Source organism: Larimichthys crocea, chromosome XII (genome assembly GCF_000972845.2).
Source record: "Larimichthys crocea isolate SSNF chromosome XII, L_crocea_2.0, whole genome shotgun sequence".
Taxonomy (NCBI): domain Eukaryota; kingdom Metazoa; phylum Chordata; class Actinopteri; family Sciaenidae; genus Larimichthys; species Larimichthys crocea.
Genome location: NC_040022.1, coordinates 20,865,806 through 20,889,997, shown reverse-complemented (window position 1 = coordinate 20,889,997; position 24,192 = coordinate 20,865,806). Strand labels below are relative to the sequence as shown.

General features: G+C 41.1%; 1 protein-coding gene across 15 annotated transcripts in view; it reads left to right on the top strand.

The window, feature by feature from the left end:
• cacna1aa (calcium channel, voltage-dependent, P/Q type, alpha 1A subunit, a) overlaps positions 1-24,192 on the top strand; it is an 80,675-nt gene that overhangs the window by 48,296 nt on the left and 8,187 nt on the right. For 6 of the 15 annotated variants that reach the window (XM_019269782.2, XM_019269780.2, XM_019269781.2 and 3 more), the window contains 21 exons: positions 1,244-1,252; positions 3,071-3,170; positions 3,400-3,560; positions 3,742-3,882; positions 3,962-4,163; positions 4,333-4,497; positions 4,933-5,043; positions 6,642-6,725; positions 8,667-8,669; positions 10,189-10,305; positions 10,496-10,561; positions 10,830-10,927; positions 11,068-11,218; positions 11,505-11,632; positions 13,070-13,166; positions 17,767-17,881; positions 18,399-18,506; positions 19,475-19,578; positions 21,171-21,286; positions 21,381-21,513; positions 23,168-23,281. In XM_019269782.2, the coding sequence (XP_019125327.2) occupies positions 1,244-1,252; positions 3,071-3,170; positions 3,400-3,560; positions 3,742-3,882; positions 3,962-4,163; positions 4,333-4,497; positions 4,933-5,043; positions 6,642-6,725; positions 8,667-8,669; positions 10,189-10,305; positions 10,496-10,561; positions 10,830-10,927; positions 11,068-11,218; positions 11,505-11,632; positions 13,070-13,166; positions 17,767-17,881; positions 18,399-18,506; positions 19,475-19,578; positions 21,171-21,286; positions 21,381-21,513; positions 23,168-23,281 (2,323 nt within the window). Of the gene's footprint in view, positions 1-1,243; positions 1,253-3,070; positions 3,171-3,399; positions 3,561-3,741; positions 3,883-3,961; positions 4,164-4,332; positions 4,498-4,932; positions 5,044-6,641; positions 6,726-8,666; positions 8,670-10,188; positions 10,306-10,495; positions 10,562-10,829; positions 10,928-11,067; positions 11,219-11,504; positions 11,633-13,069; positions 13,167-14,134; positions 14,232-17,766; positions 17,882-18,398; positions 18,507-19,474; positions 19,579-21,170; positions 21,287-21,380; positions 21,514-23,167; positions 23,282-24,192 lie in introns of all 15 variants that reach the window. The other 9 variants (XM_019269772.2, XM_019269773.2, XM_019269779.2 and 6 more) reach the window with 9 other exon arrangements.

Here is a 24,192-nt window from a genome sequence, read left to right as displayed (position 1 = left end):
CCTGTCTGTGCTTCTGTTTGTGTGTGTATATATTTGTGTTCTTCTGTGTCCTAACCTCTTTGTGTTACATATTTATATGTGGGTCAACTTTATATATGTCTGTATTTCTTCTCTCTGTGGGTCTATACATCCTAGGGAAATGTTAACTATGGGCTAATAATCAAGTAATTACAGACAAAATAAAATCAAGCTTACAAACACACATAGCAGATAAACATATTTCAGCTTTTTTACGTGAATGTTGAAAACAAAATATTAGTAATAAATGAGTACCTGTAACTATAGAGCGGTTCTGATACATATTGTATTGTATTGACAAACTCACAAAACAATCAATTAAGCCAGATGAACCTATTTAGTCAGATTTAACTATGATATGGGAGTAATGGCTGATAGGGAGATCCGAACCAGTCAGAACAGACTCGCACACATCTAGATAGTGCCTTAATTCAATTGGTGGAAATCAAACAGCACTCCAGAAAGGCTCAGCAGCCTCATTGAAGATATTCATCGTTCCTTTAATCCAATTAGTCTGGTCTGAGGGCTGCTGGTGTCTTGGACCTCCTTTGCCGCTGTCCTGCACATTTCTATAGCCGGACTGAGCTTTATGTCCAGACAGGACACCAATGCAGAAACACTCGCATGATAATTGACAGAGTTTGTCTCGCTTAAAGGGATACTTTGACATTTAGAGATTTTTTTTTTTTCACCAGGCGATGCCCTTATTTATAGTAAGCGAAGCACTGGCGTGTGGTTTAACTAATAAGGTTTCAGATCACAGTTTATATATGGTTTTGAATTATTAATGCAAATAAGCAAATATATAATAATACAATTATAATATAATTATTTTTTACTGTTGATATTTTCCATCTTATCCAGTAATAATCACTCCTAAACCCAACATCTGGCCTGTAAACCTGTCATGAATGAAATGTCAGAAATGATGGCGGTAGTTCAGTGCTGTGTTCTAGTCACGCTTTTTGTTCAGATTAATGTGCATGTGTGTGATAGATCTGGTAACAGTAGACTTTGGGTGGGAGGGTTGATCTAATCAAAAGCAGGCCTTGTGTTCTGTCTCTCTCTTTCTTTCTCTCTGTCTCTCATATGGATGTTTTCCCTCGGAAATCCCCCCTTTCTCTGTGTCCCATTCTGTTCTCCCACCTTTTGTCTTTTTGTCTCTCTTCCCCTTTGTCTTGCTGTCTCTCACCCCTTTCTCATTTCTCCGTTTGGACCACAACAGCGGCGGCGGGTAAAGTTCTCTCTCTTTTTCCTCCCCATTTTCTTCCTTTGCACTCTCGGCGCCTGTTCTTCTAATCACACATCTACTTCCTTTTCATCCATCCCTCATCACAGTTGACTTCGTACTTGTCTGTTCTTACCTTTTTTTGCCATTGTTCACCATGGAACAGCTCTGACTCAAACACAACTACAGGTCAGGTTCAGGTCCTCAACTGAATCACACAGATTCAGACAGAGATTTGATATTTTTGCGTTAATCACAGAAAAATATAATTAGTGCAGTAATTGTCAAGAAGACCCTATAAGGAAATTGCTGGTTTGCACACACACACATACTTACACACACACGTGTGTGGGCACCTACACACACAAAGTCTACACACACACACACACCAGCAGTCAACCGTCTGGTATAACAGCTGTGAGACACAGGCAGCTGTACATACAGCTGTCTTCTCCCCTAAGGATCACTGTGTGTGACCTCTGACTTTATTGTCTTCATATCAGATATGTGAAACATTAAAAACAATCATGAGAAGAAGGTAACTACCTATTTACGTAAACAGTAGTGTCTTTTTTAGCATCAGTTAACTCCTGTATTTTCCTTTAGATATTTACTGTAGTTTGGTACTAAAGCACACAGTCAGTTTGTTAACTGGCAGGCTTGATTTAGTTTTTAGCTATGTGAACAAATTTCAGTACGTTTTGCTTTTCTTTTTTTTTCCTTACACGTGTACCTAGAAAACCAAAGTGACCAAAGAACGAGGTTTGGCACAGCATTTCAATCAGGAAATGCTCGCTGAAATATCTTTGTCTTTGCCAAAATGGCCTACAAGACAAGATTCCATGCTGTTCGAACAATGCTGTGAAACCAGCTCATCCTAGTTGTAGTTTATTGTTGATAGAAATACGCTGGTTGAGTCATCAAAAGAGAGAGTTTGGCTGTTTATTCACGTTTTTTTAATCGCTTTTAGCTTTTACTTTTAACCCATTGTAACATGACCAAATTGTGATTTGTGTTTAAAGTTATGGGACAAACTATAAGATATAGCTTTTTTTTAAGTTGTCATAATGTTAATAGGAGGGACTGAAAGTGCTGTACTGTGAGTTACCACTCTAAACAAGGCTTCCCTTAGTCAGCTGCTGACATAAAATGTAAGGGTATGAAATATAAAGGGGTTATGTCTCACTGAGATCACGACTAAACTCTCTCTGCAAATGCCTCTGTGTAGAATAGAGTTCTCCGTCACTCAAACTGCTGCTTAGAAATAAAAAAAATAAAAAATAAAAAAAATACTGCAGCATGGAAAGCAAGGTTTCAATGCAGCATGAAAATATTTCACCATTAGCTGGGCATGTGCAAGCCGGAACTTTAGCCGTCTTTGTAAGGCATTGAAATACATTGCAAACAAGTGTAGCCCTTATATAGCATTCAGACAGGAATGGCATCAAGGTGTTCCCATAGCATGTACTGTAGTTAAATACCACCTAACTCTAGCATGTAGCTACAATGCTAACCTCTCACTTAGAAATAAGGCTAAAGCATAATATAATAGCAATGCTGCATGTGTTGCTATGTATTTAACCCAGACGCAGTTACTCATTTTGAGTTAACTCGGACACAAATACCATCAAGGAATGGCAGCCCACTGCCATTTTGGAATCAAGAGGACTAAGCCTGTCATATCTACCTGAACCTGCTGACTCTTTTTTTATGTGTGTGTGTGTGTGTGTGTGTGTGTGTGTGTGTGTGTGTGTGTGTGTGTGTGTGTGTGTGTATGTGTTTGTCTGTCACGGTGTGTTGGTGTGCATGTGTGTACACATACAGGGGGAGCAGCAAAGGAAAAGACATTAGCACTATCAAGTCTCTGAGGGTGCTGAGAGTGTTACGACCTCTGAAGACTATTAAACGTCTTCCAAAACTCAAGGTATGTTTACATGGAAAGGGTTGACTTCAGGTTACCTTTTTACTTTAAGCATGGGGGACAGCTGATCAATCATCATTTTGCACTGAAATGTACATACTGTATGCTCTTAGATGTTTTCAAGTTGCATTTGCACAATCCTAGACCAAACCACACAAATAATTTCAAGGCAATGTATTTCTTTCATGCAATAATGACCTCTCCCTCTGTTGTTCTCTTTCTTGATCCTCAGGCTGTGTTTGACTGTGTGGTGAACTCTCTGAAGAATGTGCTCAACATCCTGATCGTCTACTTACTCTTCATGTTCATCTTTGCTGTGGTGGCTGTGCAGCTCTTTAAGGGACGCTTCTTTTACTGCACTGATGAATCCAAAGAGTTTGCGCGCGACTGCAGGTCAGGAAGTATCCCAACTATATTTACCCTGAGTGATGAAAATGCTGTGGTCACCTTTTTAATATTGAGTAGAAGCCATGCACCCTCTGCATTTTCAGCATCTATGCAGAAACACAAAAATACATACATTGGAAGCAAACCCTCCCTTTTACACATTGTGGCATGTGACGTGGTGTTTCAGGGGCGAGTATCTAGTGTATGAACGTGATAACGAAGTGAAGGCGCAGAAGCGGGAGTGGAAGAAGTACGATTTCCACTACGACAACGTGGCTTGGGCCCTCCTCACCCTCTTCACTGTGTCTACCGGAGAGGGGTGGCCGCAGTGAGTATACGTGAACATGCACAACTGCAGCACACGTGCTTTTTGACAACCTATAACCTTTTTCCCACTTCCTCTGCAGGGTGCTGAAGCATTCAGTGGATGCGACTTATGAAAACCAGGGCCCGAGCCCGGGGTACCGGATGGAAATGTCCATCTTTTACGTGGTGTACTTCGTGGTCTTCCCCTTCTTCTTCGTCAACATCTTCGTGGCTCTCATCATCATCACCTTCCAGGAGCAAGGAGACAAGATGATGGAGGACTACAGTTTAGAAAAGAACGAGGTGAGGAAAGATTAAGGGAGTGAAGGATGGATGGAGATAATCAATATTGTGAGGGTGACTGAAAGGCAGGATTAGAACTCTGAGGTAGGTAGGGAAGAAGGGATAGTTTAAGGGAAGACAGGAGAAGATCGTAGCAGGATCAGATCATTATTTTGTGTGTTTTTTGCAGAGAGCCTGTATAGACTTTGCCATCAACGCCAGGCCCCTGACACGCCACATGCCTCAGAACAAGCTGAGCTTCCAATACCGAATGTGGGAGTTTGTGGTGTCGCCGCCATTTGAGTATACTATCATGGCAATGATCGCGCTCAACACGGTTGTGCTGATGATGAAGGTAAAAAGTCTACATGCTATAAAACATACAAACAGTAATGCACACAGTAACAAAACAACATGGACTACTTATGATTAAGTTGCTGAAGTTAACATCTCTCTCTCTGTGTATCTTCATCTCTCGTTGTCTTCCTCTCAGTTACAAAACATAAACATTAGGCTGGACTGTGTACACTATTTCCTGTGATAAAAACATGTTAATGAATATGTCTGAATCTCCATGAACAGCCGGACAGTGTGTCTCTTTGTATGTCTTCATACTCCTCCTCCTTTCTGTCCCTGTGTGTGTGTGTGTGTGTGTGTGTGTGTGTCTGTACGTGTGTCTACGTTAATGCACACTTATCTGTGTGTATGGCAATCCATTCTCTTCTATTTGTACACTGTTTTGTTGGTATGAATGTGTGCGCTGCCTGTGTGTGTGTGTGTTTGTTTATAGTATGACGGAGCTTCTGATACCTATGAAGCTGTGTTAGTCAACCTGAACATAGTGTTTACCGCCCTCTTCTCCATGGAGTGTGTACTCAAGATCATCGCCTTTGGAGTACTGGTGAGTGTATGTGTGGTTGTGTGTGGTGAGGATTTACTGCTCTACTGTATCTTTGTAGAAAGTGCTGAAAATGATTAAATGGCATCACTGTGTCCACGTAGATTAACGTTAGCAGGCAGTGAATAACAGTGAGACAATACAGATGTCCTCTGGGACACAAAATGCAGAGCCGAAGGCTGAAATTCACTCAGCACATAAACGTAACAAGAAAAATACTCCAGAAAGATTTTTAACATTTCATTTTGGGAAAAAGAAGTTGTGTTTGGACAGCCCCGACTGCTGAAAGCATCACCTAAAATTTAGTACCATGCCTGGGATCCACTCTGAGCTTATAAGCCCAGGGAAAAAGTTCTATGTTGTGTTTTTCTGTAATTATAATAGCTATATTTGTAGTGTAGTGACACTAAGCATATCTTGGTGAATAGTAAGACTCAATATGCCTAAAAGGGACTCAGATGTAGAAAACAATAGGTTTAGTTAGACACGGTTTCATGTCGTGGAAGATTTCACTGCAGCCCTGTCCATTATTTTGTTACATTGGGAGACTGTCCTGAATTACTGTGTACATATTTATGGAAAAAGAAATACAAAACTGCCAGAAGTCAGCAGTAAAGTGTGCAGACATCGGAGCTGCAGAGGAATGGGAGGGAGGAAGATGAGGAAAAAATAGGTTGAATAGATAGTTTAGGGGGTGGATGTTGGTTGGAGGTACAGGACAGAGGGGGGATGGTAATACAGTAATTAGAAGAATGTGAGTGACAGATAGGCGGTAAAAGAGAGAGGCAAAGATTACAAAGAAGGTGGAGATTAGGCAGGATAGGATTTGAATCTGGGAAAGTGCACACAAACACACACTGAGCATGCACAATCATACACACTGTGTGTTTGTCAAGGTGGTTTATTTTAATAGCCACCTCCTTTGCTCTCTTCCTTTCCCTCCACTTGTCTAATGCACAGTTTGGCTGCAGGCAATATGTAGGAGAGCGAAAGAAGCAGAACTCGGAACAGTTTCACTAGCCCTCTTTCTCTTTGAGTCGCTCTACTTCTAAAGCCAAAATGAAAACATCTATAATTATGTATATCTGTGGATAAATGTATGGATGGAGTTAATCACATATAGGAGAGGTATGCGGTTTGGTTTATGATGTACAGTGATTACAGTATGTGATGTTTGATGGCTGGTGTAGTGTTCTGATGCAGTACAAGTTGTCCCTAGCCTGTCTGCAGGCATCCATCCAACCTGCCGTCACTGATGGTCCATTTGTCTTATCTGATTTCTTTCCTGTTCCTGTCGGACACTGACATGTCTTTTTTTCTTGTTCCCTTTCTCTTCCTGTCTGACTCTTGTTCTCTCTGTGTCTTTCTGTATTTCACACTCACTTTTCACTTTTGTTTTAATATTACTTAAACCCTGCCATATCATTGTTATATCAATGTGGCCCGTCTCTACCCAATGTCCTTTGTTGCGCATTTCGCTGCCAATATTCTCTTCCATCCATGTTCCTCTACATTTAACTGTCACATTCTCCTCACCTCATCATCCCTCCATCTTCTCTATCCCTTTCTGTCTTCTCTTTCTTCTCTTCTTTCCCTCACAGAATTATTTCAAAGATGCCTGGAATATTTTTGACTGTGTGACAGTTCTGGGCAGCATCACTGACATCCTGGTTACAGAGCTCGGGGTAAGTAACAGAATCTGTATTTATATAAACGTTTATGTTTAAGAGATCTGTACTGAGAATAGATGGACATTATATTGTATTAACAATGTTGGTTGAGCAAGTATGACTATTTGTTAGGTGAGCTTTGGCATGTGTCAATGGCCTTGTACATCTGTCACATTGTTTAAAAACATACAGTCGACAAGACAAGGAGCTAGGGGAGAGCATGCGTTAGAGGCCACTGTTGAGTCTTGCATTGCTCAGTCATGCGTGAACATCTCTTGAAAGTCTTATATAATTGTCCCAGTTGGTGGGATAAGGAGACCAGACTCTAGCTAGCCAATGCTGACAGCAAGGCAGGAAGTATGGTGCTGCTCTGCAGTCATCCAGTGCACAGCTCCTGCAAGTAACCTAGCAGCCAGTGAAATTATCAAATTGCATCTCAGGTCTTCTTGCAAAACCTTGCGTCAGACATCTTTTAGTAAAGTCTTGATGGTCCATTGGATGTCTGTCTGCACACAAACAATTAAAACAACAGGACTAGAAAATAAATACGTGAAGGATAAATGTTATGGGTCCATTCTTTAAATCATAGCTAAAAGTAAATGGTCTGTTGGTCACTATGTAGATAATGTTAAATGGCCAGGCAATTTGCTTGGTTATAATATTTGTAAAAATCAATTTTTATGTACTGCAGTGACACCCATCATCTCTTAAAAACACTACTTTAGATTGTGTTAATGATTATACAGCTGTTCTTTCCCAAAATCAGACGGCAAAATCAATGTGGCTACCTGAGGTTGCCTATTATCTATTATTATTATCACCTGAAAGTGCTATTTAGGTCAAATGAAACCAGGCACAAAACAATGGTTATTTTCTTTGTCTGAATGAGGTAGCATCTGCCAATGAAACTATTGACATATATATAAGTACATATATCTGGGAGTGTCATTTTTGAAACATTTTTATTTAAAGATTATTCTAAAGGTATGTTCAGACAGGACAGATTTTTTTCAGACACATACAAAGTCATTGTGGGAATGCAAATGCTCACATTACACATCCAAAATATTCAGAGCAAATTATGCACGTGTAGATGTATAAATATGACAGGAAAAATGAGAGACACACCCATACTTGTTCGCGAGCCTAAAGCTATGGTCTGAACAATTCTGGTACATTGGCTGGTTGGAGCGAATTAGCACAAGTTGAACATTTTCTTTGTGTTCTGTTTGTGTTTTGTTTTCTTTGTGTTAAATTATTGAACTTCTGCAAATTACAGGTAGACCTGGTAGGAATGGAATATATAGACTGTATCTGAGATGTATCAATCTCTTGGATAGCTTTGATCCAAAGAGGTTCAAGTTCAAGTTATACACAAGAGTACAAAAGTCACATTTGTGCAGGATTTGCTAAACCATATTCAAAAGCTGCACAGTCATTATCCTACACATTTTACCTACCAGTTCTGTCTGGGAAGCAAGGGATACCAATGATTCAAGCCTTCTCATTTTAATTGATGCTCCAACCAAATTTTAGGGTCAGTGACTCTCTATTGGTATACAGTCATATTTATTTGTTTACAATCTATACATAAATTACAACAATCTCCTCCTGTCTTGATCCTTGGTATCCTATATGGATGTACAAAATCTGCAGACAGAAACCTGCTGTTGTACTAACTTGTCTCTGTATTGACTGTTGATTTCTTTCTTGTTTTTATCTTTTTTACATGCTTTCTTTAAATCGTCCACAAACTTAACTGATGATCTACTGTAATCTACTTCGCCCCACCCCCTCCTCCCCTACTACTTCCTGTGATTCCGTCCAATCAAAATGCACTATGAATCCTCCACCCATGACAACCGGCTTGGTCAATCTCTCTGGTTGTTCTTCGAACCAACCAAAAATCCAAAAATTTGCCGCTATAAACCATATATCTGCAACATCCACATGTAGATGGTTTGTAATTTTTTGGAGATCTTATTTTACTGCATCTGTTTTAACTGCAATGTGCATGTTTCTGCTTGACCCCCCATAACCCATAGCCCTGAACTGAGTCCTAAATTGTCAAGTTTACTAATCTCTCTACCAGTCACTGTTCATCCCATATATTGTATTCGGCTATAAATCCTAACCATACTGTACACCCTTTACAGAGAACTAGAGTTTGTTATGTAAAGGATAGGATTGTATAAACTGGAATACATTACTACATCTATCCATAGAATTCAGCTGTTTATTGTATACACGTACATAGACACACATATGACAGTGACTGGGAGAGTGTTTCCAGTAGCGACAGGATGAATCTAAAGCCCCTGGCAGAGAGAACAAGTGATGCATGCTGCCCCTTGCATGTCTTTGGCAGGAACCCTTTATTTTCACAACACATACGCAATGTAATACATTCTGTATTGTAGACGGAGTCTGCATGTGTCTGCTGCCAGTCCCTTTTGAGTACTTCAAGTCTCATGTCAATAGCACCTTTAACTGCAATTTTATGTAATCTGTTTCTTAACTGTGGTACGTGGTTGAAGAACTCAGTAATACCAATTGCACATAAATTGGTTAAAAATATATATTATTAGATTTTTGACAATAAAACAAATAAAAATGAATATTACTACTCTATTCAAAATGTATTTTAATCACCACAGATGTCTCAGCTCTTTAAAATTTGTAAGACACATAATCACACTGATGAGTCTGAAAATTAAAACAAAAAAAAAACACTTAATGTTATCACGACCTCAGTTGGTCCTTCAACCACCATCTTGCTCTTATTAGGCTGTGACATCACTACAGAATGTCACATGTCTTTGGCAGCCAATCCTATTGGATGTTGCGTCAGCTGCCATTAGCTTTACTGGTTTGCCTTGTACTAGTGCACATCTGCATGCTGTGGGCTTGCTTCATGATAAAATATTGCATATTTTGCCTTGAGAGAATTAGTGCATTTGGTTGTCTTTCCAAGGAAATGTCCTGACATCCCTGCACTTTAACTACTCACTATTCCCACCGCAATTACTACTACATTACCTAATTGGATGAAACTAGTTAGATTTGAATGATCTCCTTTCCCGTGTGTTGTTTGGTTTTGGACTTAATGGATATGAAAAGCTTGTTGGAGCCTTGCTGATTTGAGTTTGGTTTGCTTTGACTTGTTTGGCTCCTGATTCTTTGATTTGTATTGAGTTTGAATCTTCCTCAGTTTGAGTTTGACTGTTTTCTATCATTTTTTTTATGTTGGTTGTCTAAGGAAAATTGTTTGCGGACTTTGCACTAAAACTAACTACTAATTCATTGTTTCAACCCCAAATCCTTCTGTCCTTTCCCCCTCTTTCATTTATCTCTACTGTTTCCTTCCCCCTTTACTTTCCCATCTTCAACTTTCAATCCTTTCTACCCCACTCTCTTACTGTCTGTCTTTCTCTTTCTGTCTCCCTTTCTCTACGGTTATGTTGTGGCTGTATTGTAGAATAATTTCATCAATCTAAGTTTCCTGAGGCTGTTCAGGGCAGCTCGTCTCATCAAGCTACTGAGGCAGGGAGAAACCATCCGCATCTTGCTCTGGACCTTCGTTCAGTCCTTCAAGGTCTACACACACAATTATACAGCATAACACATACAGAAATCATATGCATTCACATTTGTTTATTTTATTTATCCAATATTGTATATACATATATATATGCATAGATGATGCTTAGGTGCGGTCTCAGCCGTGCACAGTGGACTCATATGAATCCAACTTAAGACTAAACGATTAATGTGTCTCCCCTCAGGCTCTGCCTTATGTCTGCCTCCTCATTGCCATGCTGTTCTTCATTTACGCCATCATTGGGATGCAGGTGGGTGAGAACCTCTACCTAAAAATTGCTATAGTGCTTTTGGAATATATTAAATATATTTCATAGGACAATGATGAAGGAGTAGGTAGAGGAGAATGAGGATCATGATAATGGTCATAAGGATTTGGTGCATAACAGGAGGAGGAGGATGATTATTATGGAAGCGGTTGCTGTGCACATTTTAGAATGTTAACTAGAAGGCCAGAGAGGTCACCGATGAACAACTATAGCTTGTTTACAGTGTTAACAATGTGATTGTATTCAACAGCTGTTTGGGAATATTGCTATTGAAGAAGACGGAGACAGTGCCATCAACCAGCACAACAACTTCAGGACCTTCGTACAGGCTCTCATGCTTCTGTTCAGGTGCTTATGTGTGAATCTGTATACATTGTTTATTTGCCAGTCTAAACAAATTCTAGGGTAGGGAATCTTTTTTTTTTACAGTATTAGCAGACCTTATACATCAAATCGCCAAAATTAAGGAAATTCTTTGTGTGTTTTAGGAGTGCAACAGGAGAGGCATGGCACGACATCATGCTGGCGTGTCTGGGGGGTAAGGAGTGTGACCCCCTGTCAGGGAATACAGACCCAGAGTGTGGCAGCCAGTTTGCCTACCTCTACTTCGTCTCCTTTATCTTCTTCTGTTCATTCTTGGTGAGTACATGCTACATAATTCAACACCTTCATCTGCACCCTCACCCTGTTTTATGACTCAGTATCTTTCAGAAGTGTAAAAAGGAACAATGCATCAGATTTGTTTCACACCCCAGCACTCGTATTTTGTCTTTGTCTAAACAAAGAACTGACCATTTATGGCGCTCTGCTCTTAGCTCAGGGAACAAAAATCAGGAATTCATCGATGGTCAGGTACCTTAACATGTTTCTGGTGCTGTTCCATACCTTTTTCCCTGTGTGTTTGTTCATGCGTTCATGTGTGTAGATGCTGAATCTGTTTGTAGCCGTCATCATGGACAACTTTGAGTACCTGACTCGAGATTCATCCATACTGGGACCACACCACCTGGATGAGTATGTCAGAATATGGGCCGAGTATGATCCTGCTGCCTGGTGAGTGGTAACATGCACACACTCATACACACACATACGGACACACAATGGTAATTTGGCAGGTTATGATACTGACATGATGCACCTTGTATTATTACCTAATGACAAATTACTTAACGGCATTACTTAAGACCTGTATATTCCTTGTGCTTTGTTTTGACTTGATCACACAAAGCAAGGCCTAAGCAATGGAATCAGTAACTTATCAACAATACTATAACTGTGTTCTTTTTTAATTGTGTAAAACATCAGCCCACGAGGTTTCAATTGGTAAATAGACAAAAGATGAATAAAGCAAAACTGTCAGCTGGTAATAGAGTGGAATTTTCTAGCAAAAGAGCTGCAAGGGGGCTGTAACGGATCTGAGTATAACCTCATCTGGCATCTGGTTATCTCTCTGACACCGTACAACTCCTCCCTCCTTCTCCCCTTCCTCCCCTTTTTTGTAAATTGCCCCGAAACCCCTTCCCAGAGTGTTTCCTTCTTCTGGAATCTGCATACTGCTTAAAAACCTAATGTGGCAACGTCTACGTTGCAAATAAAGCTGCCATGTTCAAAACTGTAGTCTAAATGTCTACGGTAGACATGCCATACCATGGTATCTGTATTCCAGTGCCTGTGTGTTGTCCTCTTGCTGTCCTGTAGTCTGCACATAGACTACTTCAAACAGGGAATGTGGGAAAAGGAGAAGGAAAGGAAGAAGAGAATGAAAGGCGTGGATAGATAAAATATTGAAATAGGGGGAAAAAAATAGTGACTTAAATAGCTGACTGCTTTTTCTTACCTTAGAAATCATTACGTAACTTTTAAAAATGTATAAATTGCATGTTTTCCAGTTACCCTTCCAGTTAACTATTATCAACTGCACCTTACTGACTATGACATGGACACCACTGCACAGGGAACAAAGACACATGGCTGACATTGAACACATATTTAAGAAGGAGGGGATCTGCACATCACAAGCAGCTATTAAGCATTTAGCTGCTTACCAAGCACATGCTTTTCTACTCAATTCCTTAATTACACACATCCAGTCAGGGGTTGGACTGGAGAGAGAAAGGAAAGGGCTGTTGAACTACTCGAGGAGTAAGAGAAAGAAAAAGGGACCACATTTAACAATGTGCGGCATGCAGAGTACAAGTGTGTACTGTGTGTGTGTGTATAGGTGCTTTCAGGTGTATATGTGTCTACAGAATCTTTTATTGACAGTAAACATATTGTAACATTTTCAGACTGTGTACTTGTCAATCTTGTGCTCTTCCTCCCAATGTTTTCTCTTCTTTCTGGATGTGTGTGTATGTGTATGTGTGTGTGTATGTGTGTGTGTGGTGTGTGTGTGTGTGTGTGTGAGAGAGAGGGAGAGACAGAGAGAGAGAAAGAGAGAGAGAGTTTTTGTCTTGTGTGTTTCTTAACTCCCCTGTATTCTTCTTGCAGCGGGCGCATTCATTATAAGGACATGTACAGTTTATTACGAGTTATCGACCCGCCTCTCGGCTTAGGCAAGAAATGCCCCCATAGGGTGGCCTGCAAGGTTTGACTTCCATTCAAACAAAATCTCTCAACCACACTTGCTAGCCACAGCATCCAGGAATGGTTTGAATGCCGCTTTATTTATTTATTTATTTATTTTTGTTCTTTTTTTCATTTCAATTTTACAACTTCTTTTCCACCATTATCGACTTGCATTCTGAACTGCTGAGAGAATGTGTGGGACAATGCAGACACCCAGAGAAGCATGTGAAATGCACTAAGTGAAATGGAAAAAAAAAATCCACATTAAGAGGTTTTACCACAAAAGAATAAATCTTTTTTCTTTTTTCTTTTCTTAATTTTTTTTTTTTCTTTTTTGCTTGCTGTGGAGCCATGGCTATAATGTAGCAAGCTACGGTTGCCCACTGTAGTGTTGCATTGTTCTTGGTTTTTGGGGGTTGGGGGAAAGACAGAAACTGCATTGACACCCCTTCCTCTTCCTCCCCTCTCTCCTCGTCCGAGCAGGAGCAGCTTGGTGCCTGCTGTCAAGCTCGGCCCTGCTCTTCTTTGCAAACACACCGAATCAAACACACGCACATATACCATATGTCCTTCTTGCACAGAATTGTCTTAGTACAAGAGAACATTTACTTCTCAAATTCCAATCTTAATCTTCCTCCTGTTGTCTCCCTCCCCTCTGTCATTTACCCCCTCTCTTTTTTGACATGACCTACTGTTAAAGAGTACTGTAGCTCATAGAGAAGCCACTCGGCCACAGTTTCTCCATATCAGCCCAATAACCTTGTCTTTCTGTTGTTTTGTTCTTTTACTTTCTTTTGGTCCTTTTGTCTCTTATTCCCTCTTTTCAACTCTATCCTCTAATAAATCGTCTCCTCAATCTCTCTCTCACTACATCTTTTCTCTCACTTCCTCCTCCTCTCTTCTCTCTCTTCCCCTCTCTCTACGTCTCCATCCCTCTTCTTTTTTGTGCTTTTGTAAACGGGGTGGTGGCACTGGCTGATGATGCAGTGGCAGGATCAGTTGCAGGGAAATGTATGACATGCTGAGGCACATGTGTCCTCCACTAGGCCTCGGGAAGAGGTGTCCAGCACGGGTGGCCTACAAGGTCAGAAAGGACCCCATCTTCACCTGAGTTTCCTATGGTTGTCGCGGGGTGGGGGGGGTTTTGGGTGGTCCAGGAGGGAGGGGCCATGGATTAAAGCGCTCAACGTGGTGTAAACCTTAGTGTTGTTGTTTCCTTTGGTTCTGTTTCTGTTTCTTTTTTCGTGGAAAAAGTGGGGGTGGGCTGGTTGGTGTTGTGGCGTTGTGTGGTGGTGTGGGATCGGGGGGGGGTGGAGGTAGCAAGACAATTAGGGTGAAGGGTTAGGTGGGGGTGCGTATCCACAGGAGGGGACGAAAAGAGGGACCTTCTCAGCTCGTTTGCGCCGTGTACGATGGACACACAAGCTCACTCACACAAACATGCAAAAGGCACGCATATTATAATCAATAATGTCATATTATTTTTCGAGTAAAGTGAAATGTAAAGTACAAAAAAACATTAAAGATTAAAGATATTTATCGGGGTGCCCTGGTAGCCTCCTGGTACAGCACCCAGTGCACCCCATATATACAAAGGCTAAGTCCTTACCGCAGCAGCCAGGGTTTAATTTCTGTGACCCTTTGCTCTCTCTCTCTATCTCTATCTCGCCTTTACTGCCTATCTTCAGCTGTGCTGTCAAATTCAAAAAAAGTTATTAATTAATCAGAAATTACACACATGTAGACACTGCTGAACACACACACGCTCACATAAAAGGAAACATGCGTGTGCAGCAGGGCTTGGAAGGTCCACTAGACTTATGTCCTCTGACTCGTTCCGTCCTGTGGATGGGGCAGACACACAAACACATGCACACATTGCAAACACACAACAGAGCGAAGTCATATCAATCTACATGTAGATATTTTCAGTTATTTCTGATGGTAGAGAGAGCAGAAGGACTTGTGTCAGTGATGTGTTTTCCTCAGAGAGCCTTTGGTTACCATACAGACAACAGTTGTTTTTTTTTCCGTTACCCTTCATGTAGCAGCTCCAAACCCTCAAGCTGCCTTTTTCTATCTGCAAGTCCAATCTTCTCTTTGTCCTTTGGTTCTGTCGTCAATGCAGTTCTATTCTGTTTCCAGCCCCCTCATCTCTGCATATTGCTACCCCTCCCCACACATAAACACTCCCTCACCTGCCTTTTGCATGGCTGATAACCACCAACCCCTGTCTGTCATATAATCAACACAGACACAATTAATCGTACACAAATTATCAGAATAGAAATATACACAAATGATAACAACAAATTTACCTTCATGTTACCATGTGTACCTGTAACACCTCTTGTGACCGACATGACACTCTCGTGAAACATCATTGGCAGATCACTGTGTGCCTCAGAGGGCAGCCGGCCAAACAGCCTGTAGGCACAGGAGATCACTCCATCGCTAACCATTGCTTTATCCAACTATGTTCTCCTTCTCCGGCAGACCTGGGGTCAATTAGTACTAACATTTTATACTATCTACAGTTCCATATGGATGGGGCTTAAATACAGGATTATAATGTGTCAGGAAAAGTAAACCAAACTAATTTATAGGATAGTTTCCTTGCCTCATAGAGAAATTCCCATCTATGATCTCTTAATTGCACTAATAATGAAAAAAATGATTGTTCCCTGTGTGGACTAAAATGTATTATTATTTGACCCAGGTTTTTGCACCTCTACCTCTGCCTCTGTCTCTTTCTCTTCATGTTTTTTTTTAACCCTGATCTTAATATTAGATCCTCTCTTTCTCTCCTCATCCTTTTGGTTTTACCCCAAGACATTTTTTCCTAAAAGCCTCCTCCCTGAACTAAAAGATGAATCCTTAATCCCCCTGCCAAACAACCTAACATGCTTTACATTCATGGTTTTGGCAAAACTTCCCTGACATCTTAATTTGCCCCAAGATTATCACCGGAGCAGTTTTGCAGGTTACCATCTCTGTGTTTATGTCTTACCTCTCCTACTGCTTTCCCTAAGCACCTTGCCAATGAGAGAAATCCAAACCTTACCTTTGACCTCCCAATCAATCCACAGAACAATGGCCCATCTAGCTCCACTGCTTTTAACCTTCGCCCTTCTCTGTCCTGAAGAGAGACAGCAGAGCCTTCAGGCAGGACCGCTTTCTTATAGACACAGCCAACTAAGTGTGGTGATGTTTCTTTCTCTTTTTTTTTTTGTCTTTTGTTTGTCTATTTTTCTTCACCTTTTCTCTTTACATGCTCCACTCATGACCTATTAATATTGATTTTAAATTTTTCTATCATCTCTTATCCGCAAGCTTTCCCTTTCAACTCTTATTAAGTCTATGTTGTGGCAGAAGAAATACTTTGTTTCACCTCATATTTCCTCCATATACCTGGAGTATGTTCACCTGAGCATCTTAGCACCAAAACACTTCCATGGTGACCATTTCTTTTTTGCTTTTTATATCTTTTTCATAGAGTGCTGCTCTCTCTCACCTATTAACCCTCTAAGTCTGTGCCCATTTTTCCCACGTTAGACATTAGATAATTAGCGATAGAGCTTTTTGCTCTATCACTTCAGCCTAGCCCCATCGTCTACAAATTTTCCTATCCCGTCCAATAACAGCCACGTTACAACAACTCACAAACTCATTTTAATGTCGCCAACTGAGGATGCTTTCTGTGTAAGGCTGCGCAGCTGCTTGTCCTGTGAGGCATATTGCGTGTGCATTGCATGCTGCATGAGGATGGGATGTGCAAGAAGGGTTTGGGGGGAAGAAAAAAAAGTTTTAATGGATGAATTAAAGGAGAAGCATTTAATCGGGATGTGAGGGGGAGCCATGATATGCTGCATGTCTGGGTTGTCGCCGTCTTCTGTCACCAAACACACACAAACGTCACTTTGTCATCTGTGAGTTGGTGTGTGTCTGTGTATTGGTGTTTCAATAATAAACCAACAAGACCTACAAAGGATCAAACCAATAAATGAAAACCCCTTCCTTAGACTGGTCTCTTGGTTGTTTTTGGTTTATTGGTTGATCATCTGGTCTCTGTTGTTTTCACTGTGAACCTCCAAACCCCTAGAGGGAGCTCTGGATAATAGTAGCCTCTGTTCAGCCTGTCCTCCTTGTTTCTTCAATGAAGGCTCAAGATCACTGGTTTAATTAACCTGTGAGGTCTTTTGCATGTCAACAAACATACATGAAACACATTATGGTTATGGAATATATAAGTTAAGGTATGAATGTGATAAAATACTTTTCATTTAATACCTTTGCACTCACAGGTATGTTGTTGATATCACAAAACAAATTCAAATCTGTGACTCCCTACATGTGAATTTGGTTTTTGAAAAAAAATACCAAATTTTACACTCTAGCTGAGTCTGAACCATTTGTTGCAGGCAGACAGAGTCAGAGCTTGCTACAGATGCTATGCACAGCTCCTTCAACCTCCTTTCCCCAACCCCTCCCTGCTCCCCTCCCCTGCCACCAACTCAATGCCCTCTCCCTCCCCCCCGTCACCTGGAGGTTCCACACACATGCCACCTCAGTATATTCCCTGATTTTCTTACCGCTCGCCCTGATTGGTTCGCCTACAGAGACTGCTCCGTATGGATCTGCCTGTGGCTGATGACAACACGGTCCACTTCAACTCAACTCTCATGGCCTTGATCCGCACAGCACTGGACATCAAGATCGCCAAGGGTGCAGAAGGTTTGGAATCTCTCTTACCTCCCTTGATCTGATCTTCACATGGTTTCTTCTCCTTTTTCTGATTTCCCCCTTAGTGCAGTGCTGTCTGCTATTTCTGTGCTGAACCCAGAAACCTTCAGCTCTTCCTGAAGCTTCTCCTTCTGTAGCTTAAGTACAATATGCTTTCTATGGCAGTAGAGGATCCACTAGTGTGTGAGGCTGAAGTTTGAGATCCTGTGGAATTGGGGTTCTGTCACTTCAGCTGAATTGTTATGTTTTGATCGCATCTATTATCATGACCTTATTAATAACACAACTTCTTCTGTTTGTCTTTGTTTTCATGTTTGTATGTCCCTTCTTATGCCTTTTTGTATCCATCTGAATGCTTTGTGGGCACTTGTGTGTGTGTGTATGAATAAACCTTTTTTTATGATGCGGCTGGTTTTATATGTGCCCATATACTTGGGCATGGTGTGTATCTATCTATGTGTGCATGTGTGTGTGTGCGCACGCATGCGTGTTTGTTGAACCTGCCTAGGTGGTGTTGACAAGCACCAGATGGACGCAGAGCTGAGGAAAGAGATGATGGCGATCTGGCCCAATCTTTCCCAGAAGACTCTTGATTTGCTGGTTACGCCACACAAGTGTAAGTTGCAGAGTGTGGGCGCCAGGCACAGCAATGTGGCTTGGATGTAGCCACCCTGTGCCGCCCAGTGCTCCAACGTTGTTTCTCGTCACGCCACCAGAGGACCGCTTCTCTCAGTCAGTCTCTCTCACTGCTCCACCCTCTGATACAGCTGGCACCTTAAGTCCATACATACACATCGACATACCTTAAATCATATGTGAACATGAAGAAAAACACGAACAAGAACACACAGAACTCCTGTCTTTTCTTTCACTTACAGAAACCACACTCACCAGAATAGACCCACTACCAGTCCCAGACCACAACACTTCTCCATCTCTCTCAGTGCCTGAGATCAGAGGGTGTCTCACTATAGATCAACTCTCTATAGACGTCTTTTCACTTCAGGGGCAGTCAGCTGCATACACTAGATGGCTGTGCTTGACAGAAGATACTGCATATTTTGAGTGTTATTATACTGATGATAAATGCACAGGTGCTAACGCACTAGTTGCATAATAAAGTAGTTGCTTTAGTTTGTGAAATGCATGTGATATGCTATCAAAATAGCTAGGGGCTAAGAAATGTATTATATATTTATTTTATATTACATATGCAGCCAAAGTTATGAAGAGTCTAAATGAAATATGACATATTTAATTTAATATATTATTTGTTTTATTTTTAATGACTTGGTTAAATTTGTGTTGATTATTGCAATCAGATGATTGCAGATTTTTGGACAATAAGATGCTTTGATTACAAGCGTTTATTTGTGAGAATAATTAAATGCTATAAAGTATAAAGATAAAGAAAAAAAAAATCAATCTGTCTGTGAAAAGACTATTTGCTCAGTGTTTGTGTGTGTAACAGTCCAAGTGTGTTTCTGTGTTTTGTGTGCATGCCTCACCCCTTTCAACCATCCCTCGCGCTCAGGGTCCATTCCAAAGGGTCTAATCTTGCAGGGTAACTTGTCATTCTCTCAGCAGCAACAGACCTGACAGTGGGGAAAATCTATGCCGCCATGATGATCATGGAGTACTACCGGCAGAGCAAGATCAAGCGCTCACTGGCTCCTCGTGATGATCAGGTACTGCCGTCTGAAAGGGGGAAAAAAAACACTCTGCTCTACCTGCATCTGACCGTTTAAAAGTCAAAGGCAGACTGATGCACTGAAATCAAGGCTGCAGGGCTGTAGTCCCTTTCATATAAGCCAGGGCTGTGACAACCTCCGTCCAGAACCAGGGAGGAGTCCTCATTCGGTGCAAAAAAGGAGCATTCAGGAGGTGAACACATCAACATAACAATGTAATGCAATCTCCTATCTCCTATACAATGCTCCTTTTCTGACAGCAAAAACAGTGCTGCCATCTGCTGGGGACAGTTTGCTACTTCTTGCCTTTACAGTAATTGCATTGGTATTAAGCAAACATAAATCATGAAGTATACTTTTAATAAAATTCCAAATGTTAATTTAGTAGATGATTGATACCAACATTTTAGAGTTATTTAGCTGTTTGCAGGATTTGGTTGTCACAACCCCTGAGGTGCCCATGCCAATGGCAGCTATCAAAATGGCTCCTTATGCTGAGCTCAGTTCTTTCTGCTTGTAAAGATATCGTACCTCCTCACTTCCCCATCACCAATGCATGCAACCTTGAACTATTACGTATGCATAATGATGTATTGCTTCCCCCTACCCTTCAGTCAGGACGCTGTCCTTTGTTAATGTAAATAAAAGAGCTGACCGCCCTCTACATTCATTTTGCTATAATAAACTTGGTGATTGAGATCATACAGTCAGATGATATCAGAACTGAGATTTGATGGTCACACAACAGGTTTATGCAGCCAGATTGGATCATAAACATTTGGAGAGAGCTACATGCTTCTGATTTTTCATTGCACGTGTTAAACGTGTCAAACATTAGCAAACCAATCATGTAATTAGAGCAGATACTGTCACATAGGTTTGCTTTTCAGTACTTTATTGGTACATTGTATTTAGTGTTTTATAAGGGAGGTTTGCCACAGATTGGGCTTGAATAAATGTAGAGGGAACAAAAAAAATCTTCTTCAAACTTCTTCTGTGAATGATTAATAAATGAATGTCAATGAATGTAGCATTTGTCCCATCATGCATTTCACCTGCTGTATGTTCCCCTCCACAGGATTGTTGCAATGATGTCCTCCATCCTTCCTTTGAACGAGGCCCTTCTTTTATTGCTCCCTTTTTATCTTTAACTCCAAATGTGTAACGAAAGGAAACGTGTCATGTTTGTATTTAGATCATCAGTCATCATGAGGTGACAACTGAGCACTAGATGAAACCTGGAATGATTACTGATCCTCCCTTAAGTTCCAAACTGAGTGGAGGAATCTTGCATCCTAATTAGACCTTATAAAGCACTCAAACTGTTAGAGTCCTGCCTACAGGGTTGCCAGGTCCCAGAATGCACTTTGAGTCGACCCATCTCTTTCTCCTGCTCGCTGCTGGACATCAGTTGCTCAAGAGTCTCCCCCACCCCATTTATTCTTTTACCATTATGTCTTTTACCTTGCCTTGCTTCAGCCGACAGCCCTCTCTCTACATGTCCTCTGTTCCTGCTCTGCCCCTTTTCCCTTCATTTCCCTGTCAGTCTGCCTGATAGCTGGCGACGGCATGTTGTATATCTCACACAGAATCGAACACCATTACTGTTTCAGCGCGTGGAGCCACCTTCCCCCGCCCAGGACGGGGGTCCGGGACTTAACAATGCACTCCCTCCACCTGAGACAACCGAGACTGTCAACAGCCTGTGAGTTGAATGTTGTCGGCGTTTTACAGGACATGGTTTGTTAAAAGCATACTAGTTAAGGAAAATGTGTGTCTGTGACGTCTGTGTGTCACAGGCCAGTGGAGGGAGGGGTCCCGGAAAGCCATTCATGGGTGACAGCTCGTGCTCAGGAGATGTCCCAGAAGGTCGGAAGCTGGAGTCCTGAGGGACACCCTGAGGATGGCCTGGGAAGCATGTCCAACTCTCAGGTAGAAAGCTCATACACACACAAACAGGAATACACACCTAGCAGCACTCACACACACACACACACACATTTTACAAATAAAATACATCTTTGTTGCACACCAACTCTGTGTGAACAAACATTTGATCCATTCAGCATTTTTTTACTTTCATGTCATTGCTACCAAATGAACTTCCAAAGAACCATTGGGGATACTTAAATGGTAAAATGAACTATGATCTTCACACAGTGACAGAGTACAATTTCATCTCCATTGAAATCAGTGTCCCCCTTATTCATAACCCCTAAAGAGGCATGAGGACCTTAGGTTTGTGTTCTCCTTCATTATGGCTTAGGTTAAAGTAGCTGTACAGCAATGGATTGTCGATCAGGGCATTGACATGCTTCTTGTGTCATGTTTTACACCCCATGTCAGTTCAGTCAGTATCATTAATACTATCTAATGCTTATATATTCTTCTTAAACACTTCATGTACTGTATATACTCTGAGGCCACCATGGCACAAATGCTTAGAACTGTCCCATTACTGGCTTGTTGCTTTTATTATTTTTACTCAGTAGGTATCTCCTTTACCCTGATTCTTCTGTTTGTTTGACACATAAGCTTTCTTTAGATTAGTTCCATCTCTCAGACCTGTTTCTTCACACAACTTTTTTTTTTATCTTACTATATTTTTCCTTCACTGTACATTTCATTCAGAGTCTATCTTGCCTCTGCCTTCAGAGTGCCTCATTTCTGTGTCATCACACTGTTAAACCTCTCCAAGTGTAGACCTCCTGGAGGAGGGCCTGTCGAGTCTCTGTGTCATTCAGCTCTGTAACATATTGATCCATATCAGTCAACAGAGGTCTGGAGAAGTTTAGACTCAGTAGTTGGATAGAAGAGGGTGGCTGTTGGCTTCATTCAAAGTAGTTTGAATGATAACCTACAGTTTTGACACTAAGTCAATGAGCAGCAGCAAACGCTACCCGTGGTTTGGTTTTTAGTCTTACATAATTTAATTTTATTTGTCTTTCTGTAGATTAATTTTAATTTACTTGAATAAATAGCTGCACTCCATCACAGCTTACGATTGAAATTTAAATGCAGATGTGGCTAACCAGGATGAGGCCAAGTCAGCAGCTCCAGCTGCCGAATTCAGCTGCACTTCAGATAAAACTTTTGCCTCATTTACTGCCTACTGTACGTGTCTTAACCTGGACAATATCATCGGATCAGTTGTAATTTTCCACATCTTTTGGACTGCATATGAGTTTTCCCTTTATTCATAACCGTTGTGGCTTACAATCTCCATCTCCATCTGGCACAGATGCCAAAGACTCTTTACATTTGCTTGCAGCTCCATTTTTCACAGCAGCATATGCAATCATAAAAATGTATACTCATTATCTTATCTATGTACGTCCCAAACACTCGAAACCTTTGTTTTTCCATTCATCGCACAACCTAAAAGCAAAACAACAAACAAAGAAAAAAAAGTCCCTATTCACACACCCATTCACCAAATTCTCCCAGTGATTACTTTTAACCTCTCTGAGACCCTCAGTTCTTTCTGCTTTCTTTGGATAACAAACTTTCCTACCTATCCCCCTACTCCCTATCAGTTTTCATGGCAGCCGTCACACCATCTCCTGCTCTCCTGCTCTGTTTACAGACGGTAGAGATGAGAGAGATGGGGCAGGATGGTTACTCGGATACCGAGCACTTTCCACCAATGGAAGGCCATGGCAGGGCCGCTTCCATGCCCCGCCTCCCAGGCGACAACCAAGTGAGCAGCATTCTCACCTTTCCACTCTATTTCTATCCCCCCCTCCACATTTTCTCTGTACCTCATCTTCTTATGTTTAAAAGGATCATATTCTCAAAGGTCTGACTTGTTGCTTACTTATTGCTGTGGTTACTCGAATCCATGTTGGAGAAAGTCCACATTGACAAAAGCATACTACTACTAAAGTAAACGTTTTGTGGGTTATTTTATTTTGCCAAAGAAAAACTGGTACACAAGATATCCAATCACGACAATATTTCTGCCTAAAACATAGAAATGTTTTGCTGAAATGTTGACCTCCACATCTGAATTCAAAAGGACCGTAGCAAGGCAAAGTCAGACTTTCTGCTCCTTTTTCTCTTCTACTCCTGTTGTCTTCTGTTCTTCCTCTCATCCTGCCACCTGCATGGAGGTTTTTAACCGTGGTTGTCCCTGTTTCCATCTAACATATCATCCATTTTTATATTGTTTCATATCCCAGTGAGTGCTCTGGTTGTCACATGCACACAACATATTTATAAATACAAATGTGCACACACACACACACACAGACAAACACACACATACATACAGTTTACACACTTCTTTGCCCTCCATTATTTTCTCTTCTTTTGTAAAGACCCAGTTTTTTTGTTGTTGTTGTTGTTGGGTTTTTTTTTACTAAACTGTCTCTTCCCTTCCAAAGGTTTTGCCTGTGCTGAAGTCTATTTGAATTTTGGGGGCTTTTTATTTTTCCAACCAGGACTGGAACCAGCATGACACTGTGTGTTACAGATATGTGTGTGTGTGTGCGTGTTACAGGTGTGTGTGTGTGTGAGTGTGTGTTGTATACGTGTGTGCTCTCAGTTTTCCTGTGCTCTCACTGTCCTCTGTGCCCTGAAATTCACACTGTTTCTGTCACTCTGTTGTCC